Genomic DNA, 6,973 nt, shown 5'->3' on the forward strand with positions numbered 1-6,973 from the left:
AATTTTTATTCACTGCTTTTTGCTTTCTTTCCTTCACTTCCACCAGTACTTTCACTGGATAGACGTCGCTTGGTAAAATATCTATTCAAAGAACCTACTTTTTAAAATGTTTCTAAAATGACTTAGCCAAATGTCATTACTCCGAGCAGCAATACAGCCAGTGTGAACCTTTTCAGAATGTTTCTTTTCAATAAAATCAGTCACTCTCTGATAATACCTCAAGATTTCCTTTATTGAGTGAGATCCTTCCATGGGAAAGCAAACACGTGGACTGAGACCAACGAACAGAAGTGAATAAAAAATGGCGCTGCAAACTAATGTAATGTCGTATGGTGAGTTTTTATTCGTATTGTGGAGCAAAAATATGTTTGAATTTCATGTAGTATCCTAAAAATTTCGTATGCTGGGGCATTCGTATCCTGAGGTACCACTGTATTTCAAAATAAATTTCACATAAGTCTGATTTTTTTGTAATTACAATTTCCAATTTTTCTCAATTACATTTTTTTCAAATTTTTACTATTTTTTTGTGATATTTTATTCAATTTAAATTTACACTTACCCTCTATTTCTGTTATTGTAACCACCACCACCTCCATAAGAATCTCCAAACTGACCATAAGCACTCTATGAAAATATAAATTAAAATTTTTCATATTCTAAAATAGATAGGCAGTATATATTTATACATAAAAGGAAATAAACATAAATATTAGAGCAAATTAAAATCAAATTTAAATAACCTTTAATTGATAAAGTGAAAAACTGCAGAAACTTATAAAAGATCCACATAAAGCTCCATGTCTGTCTATATCAAGGTTGCTTATCCCTGATATAGACACACTGCACTTCCAACTAGAATGCACAATACTTCTCAACATATGCATAGTAAACATAACAACATGCTAATTAATAAACAATAATACTGTATATTCTTTTAAAAAATTCAATTGTTTAAAAGAATATAAAGAAAACCACACCATTGATATACAGTAATACATATCTATTACTTATAGTAAACAATACTGTACTTCATACTAATTAATTACTGTTACTATTTTTCACAATAATATATATAATTTATATATATTTTATTGGTCTTATAATCAGAAGTGCATCTGTGACAATTATAAGCATTAATTCAAATTATCCTTAAATAAAGTTTTTCAGGTTAAATAAAAAGGCAAAAGGCTTAATTTTGAGGTTGGAGATAAGTTTTTATTCAATAAACTAAAAATTTGTAAGAGAAAAAAAACTTACAAATTTTTAGTTTACTGAATAAAAACTCATCACTAACCTCAAAATTAAGCCTTATGAAATTTTTTTCAATTTCAAAACAAGCTTTTTGAGATAAGCTCCCACTGCTTTAATTATTATCTCTTGAATCAATGGTCTGATTTTCCTAAAAATCTCTAGAAACATTTCCCCAATATACAAATCTTGCTGTAAAATTTCAGAAATTTTTGAAAAAGGCACAGGAGTTATTAAGCTTTAAAGTGAATAAAAAACAAGTAACAATCAAGTAAATAATTTCAAGATTAATTTTTCTATGGAGTTGAGAAAAACAATTATCTAGCCTTTAGTCACTTGTTACTGTAATTATATCTGGTAGGTTTTAATATAAGAATGCCCCACACACACAACAAATGCACTAATATCCATATATATGTGGGGAGACCCAAAAATAACTGGATTTTTTGTATAAAAACTTTATTTATTAACTTTTTTAAATTTTTGACTGAAGGTGACTGAAGAAATTTTTTTAAATTTCTTCAGTCACCTTCAAAGTACTCTCCATTAGATGCGATGCACTTGTGAAGTATTTTTCCCCATTGTTTGAAGCATCTCTGGAACTCTTCAACCTTGATATCGTCCAGTGCCCTTAGCGAAGCTGTTTTTACCGCCTCCACATCATCAAAACGCTTCCCTTTTAAATTTTTCTTCATTCTCGGAAACAAAAAAAAGTCACACAGGGCTAAGTCTGGTGAATATGGAGGGTGGGGAACAACACGTCATCTCCAAGAGGACAAATAGTGGGTCACTCATAAGGCCATGTGTGCGGGGGCGTTGTCATGATGAAGGAACCAGTCACCTGATCGCCAAAGTTCCAGGCATTTCCTTCACACATCCTCTTGCAGATGTCTTAACACTTTTTTGCAGATGTTTTCAATGTTTTCATTGTTTTGAGATGTCGAAGGACGCCCAGAACTTTTCAGGTCGAACAAAATAACAGTAAGAGAAACACAACAGTACATTCAAATGTAAACCTACAAACTGATGCCATCTGCACAGCTGTTTCGTGAAGGTCTCTACTAACCCCATGTAACAGGAGAACTCTCTACTATGTCTACGAATGGCAGCGCGCTCTCAGTTCAGTTTTTTTTGGGTCCCCCCTCGTAGGAAAAAACCAACTTTTGTGTTTCTCAATGTTTCAAGGCCTGAGTCCAAAAATGTAAAAATCTCAGGAGTCACACTAGTTCAATATCTTATAAAAGAAACTGAAACTAGATCAGAATGTAGAAAAATACATTCTGAAATGGACATGAAATTTCTGTCACACCCCATGGGCATGTGACAGAATCAAGAAAGTTGAGATCTTATGGCTTCTAAAACTATACTCTTAGATTGTTGCTTCAAGAAAGCAGAGAATTTATCTTGTAATGTAAATGTAATTTCTAATATGTCTGAAAATTGTTTGAAGAGCAACCAACAACTGTGGAACCAACTGAATGTCATAACATGTAAAATGTTTGATTACTTTGAAGCTGATGCAAACCTTTACATTGGCAAAGATAATCCAGATAATGAAGCTGAAAATGCATCTGATAGTGATGATGATAAGGCAGATGAAGCTGATAATATAGCTAAATATCCAACAAGAGGCTGTTTCAGCATTAAAAACATTACTAGACAGCTACCTCCTCTGAGCAGTACACTGAAAATATCAGCCATATTTTAGCAGATGTGACAGCCTTTACAAACAAGGAATGTGACAGATGAAACAACAATTGATTTCTGATTACTTAATTTAAGTAAAATTTTGATTATTTATCAACTATCAAATTGCACATTCCAAAAATTTTGGTTCTCTGAATATGCAATTATCGAGGTTTTACTGTATTTACTCACACTGCTGACTTTTTTATTTCTATTATCCCAAATTTTTGGAACTGTTTTATTAAATCACAACTGCTATATTAATGCTTTGCAGCTTATTAGCTAATTTGCATAATCATGCTAATGTACTGTACTTGCATACAATAAAAATATTTATTAAAACTTATTTAGAATTCTGATAAGTAAATGAATATTTATCATAAAAAATTATTTGTAAATGCAAAATAATTTACATGAAATTTTACATTATTATTATAATGCCACTAATGTGCATAAAAAAATCCAGCAGTTCAAAGGTTTTATTTCCAAGCGAAGGCATGCCTTCAGTTGGAAATAAAGCATTAGAACTGTGGATTGTAAGTTAATGAAATGTTAGAATAAGCCAGTATCCAAATTGGAAATTAGTAATCCAGTATTGAGAAGTAAAAATTAAAAATTCTACTAAAGCCATACATTCTTTGAGATATTTGAATTCAGTAAATTTCTAATTGTACCCCTAAGTGTAATCCTATCTCTAAATGTAATACTATTGTAAAGTATTAGAAATAAAGCTCCTTTTTTTAGGGTCAAATGTGTTACATACTACACTTATCCAGCCAAATATCCACAAAATCAAAAGAAAAATTATTTTTAACCAACCATACAACTAATTGTATTATGACTAAACATTTTTAAGATAACTACTCTATGATTGCAATAAAAGAAACATTATAAAACATATTGCAAAAATGATTATTTTTCTGTAACTCTTATTTACAGCTAATAAACTAACTGTTTTAAAAATAATATGCTAATGGATAAAAGTTTTCTTGCTGCAAAACCAATACCGACAGCAGAAAAACAGAAGAACTATACATTATTCTTCTGATTATGATTTTGAAAACTTACTGGTATAGATGAACTAAACATGATCTTTAAGTGATTAAAAAATGTTTATTATTGTTGCAAATTCTAATTCATACCTTTTATATACTGAGAAAAAATAAACTTTAATTAATAAGTTTAAGAAGCATATTAAAAATCAATTTACTTAAGCTTTTATAAGAAGTATATAAGAAATATACATTTAAAGAGTTAAATAATTAGATATTATTCGGTTGCAATTTGAAAAAACTGTACTTATAAATTCCCACTGTCATCTGTCCGTCTTTCCTTAATGCTGAGAACGAAATTAGATACATGAAAGTCAAGACCAAATATAAAAATCTTAGGAGCAGGGATTCCTAACTTCCAATGCAAACTAAAAGTCACATTATTTCAGTTCAAAAATTTCCCCTGAAAGGAGTTACATAACAACCAGCAGGACTCTGTTGCTAACAGGAAAAGTATTACAAAATTAAATAAAAGAACTGAGTTCTAATGGCAGAACTATAACAGTTTATTTTAAATTTACAACATTTGAAAAGGAATGATTTATGTATTTCAAAATTTGACATATTAAAATTAAAACATAAAATAACACTATCCAAAAAAATAATTTTAATTGTAATTAAAAACACTTGACAAATTCCCATCAGTATAGCAAAATTTCTGAAAATTAATAAACACCTTCAAATTTTTATCTAGAATATTAAATTTATAATAGATATAAAACAGGCTACTTTATAAAATTTTACGACTATATAAAACAATTTATTCTTCGGGTTATATATTTTGTGACAGATTTCATGTAAAAATAATAAACTACCAAACAATTATTTATTGTGACATCACCACAATGCTGGGCTGCAATTTTTAATCATATTTTTAATTTATTTAATTTAAAATATATGCTCTCCATCTCAAATAGTAGTGGTTTGCCCCTGTACATCACACTTTTCCTTTAACAGTCAAGCTGATGTTTGTTGTTTGTTTGTTAAGTTATGGCAATGCAACGCTTGGGCGATCTGCCTATGGGGATGCCTTCCGGGAGGTCTTTTTAAGGGAAACTGGTCCCTATTTAGGCATTACAGACGTGGAGAAAACTCCACATGGCCAGTCTGTCCAAGCAAGGCACGAACCCATGACCAAACTCCCAGTGTTCAGGGTAAGAAGACCACTTGGCCACTGGTGGGCCTCTGGGGCATGCTGATCATCTATTAACTGTTTTCAGGGAAAAACTTTTGAGTTGAAACAACATGACTTCCAATGCTACCCAGAAGTTCATATACAGTCAATTGGGGCCTCCTGCCCTAAGGTTTCCATATCTGGTCTCAGATTTCATCTATCTAATTCAGCTCTCAAGGTTAAGAAAAGACAGACAGATGTGCGACAGTGGAAATTTAGGTCTACAATTTTTTCAAATTGCAGCCCAAAAAATTACACATGTTAATAATTAACATTAAGTCTAGCCCAAGTCATTCTCCTCCCTCATTTTATCAACTAGAGACTGCCAAGCTTTGGATAAGCATTTCCTTCTCCTTGAAATTAATGCATTCATTCTTTCTAGAGGCTTGAAAGATTNCTTGGGCGATCTGCCTATGGGGATGCCTTCCGGGAGGTCTTTTTAAGGGAAACTGGTCCCTATTTAGGCATTACAGACGTGGAGAAAACTCCACATGGCCAGTCTGTCCAAGCAAGGCACGAACCCATGACCAAACTCCCAGTGTTCAGGGTAAGAAGACCACTTGGCCACTGGTGGGCCTCTGGGGCATGCTGATCATCTATTAACTGTTTTCAGGGAAAAACTTTTGAGTTGAAACAACATGACTTCCAATGCTACCCAGAAGTTCATATACAGTCAATTGGGGCCTCCTGCCCTAAGGTTTCCATATCTGGTCTCAGATTTCATCTATCTAATTCAGCTCTCAAGGTTAAGAAAAGACAGACAGATGTGCGACAGTGGAAATTTAGGTCTACAATTTTTTCAAATTGCAGCCCAAAAAATTACACATGTTAATAATTAACATTAAGTCTAGCCCAAGTCATTCTCCTCCCTCATTTTATCAACTAGAGACTGCCAAGCTTTGGATAAGCATTTCCTTCTCCTTGAAATTAATGCATTCATTCTTTCTAGAGGCTTGAAAGATTTCAAATACTTCCATTGATCATAATTTGTTGACGTCATTTATCTTTTTTAATAATTTAGCCTGGTCCTAACATGCCAACACCCCCAGCTTGCTTGCAAATTCGGCAAGCGCTATGGATAGACTATTTGTATGAACATCACATTTATGTTCCTTGAGCCTTTGGTTAATGATCTTTTAGTAGTGCCTGTGTATTTTAAATTAACTTTCTACCAAATCTATCATCCAACACCAGTATAGTATATACTCCAGGAGCTAAGTTCTGATCTATAGAATCTTTACCATTAGCTAGTTAATTAATTACAATTGAATTATATCTATAAGCTATTCTAGCATTCATATGTTTTGCTAGTGTTTTATATGTAGAAGTAAGGCTTGGATCATAGTGCACTGCTATAAATTTCTGGGGTAAAGTTTCTGAATTTTGCTTATCATTACTAAGCTGTGTTTTATTAATGCTGTTCTGTATGTTTTTAGCTAATCTAACAATCAGATTTTTGCTGCATCCATGAGCTTGTGCTAATTTTTTAACTCTTTTGGTACTTTCCAATTTTTAATGTTAATGTAATTAAACATAAAAAAATACTTAAAACTGAAAAAAATGAAAGAAATGCGTTAATTTTGAAGAAAAAGCTTCAAACTTTCTTTTCCATTGTCTCCCCTTTCTGCGAAATTTGACACTGATGAGTCATTGTGTTTACAGCTAGATGACCTTCAGAACAGTTGGTGTTGGATTTCCCGGGACATTCTCATAAAACTTACAGGAGGCGAAGGGTTTATAGTAGGGTGAATACTATATATGTATATTTTTAAATATGTTTAAAAAATTATGTTTTTTATTGCGATTTCCG

At 32.0% G+C, this 6,973-nt stretch overlaps 1 protein-coding gene across 1 annotated transcript in view; it reads right to left on the reverse strand.

Annotated features, from left to right (window-relative positions):
- LOC111624207 (heterogeneous nuclear ribonucleoprotein L-like) overlaps positions 1-6,973 on the reverse strand; it is a 91,385-nt gene that overhangs the window by 81,150 nt on the left and 3,262 nt on the right. Inside the window, exon 2 of the mRNA XM_023367016.1 lies at positions 563-627. Within this exon, the coding sequence (XP_023222784.1) occupies positions 563-627 (65 nt within the window). The remainder of the gene's footprint in view (positions 1-562; positions 628-6,973) is intronic.

This window comes from Centruroides sculpturatus, unplaced genomic scaffold (genome assembly GCF_000671375.1).
Source record: "Centruroides sculpturatus isolate CEXI.00-Female unplaced genomic scaffold, Cexi_2.0 scaffold61, whole genome shotgun sequence".
Lineage (NCBI taxonomy): Eukaryota > Metazoa > Arthropoda > Arachnida > Scorpiones > Buthidae > Centruroides > Centruroides sculpturatus.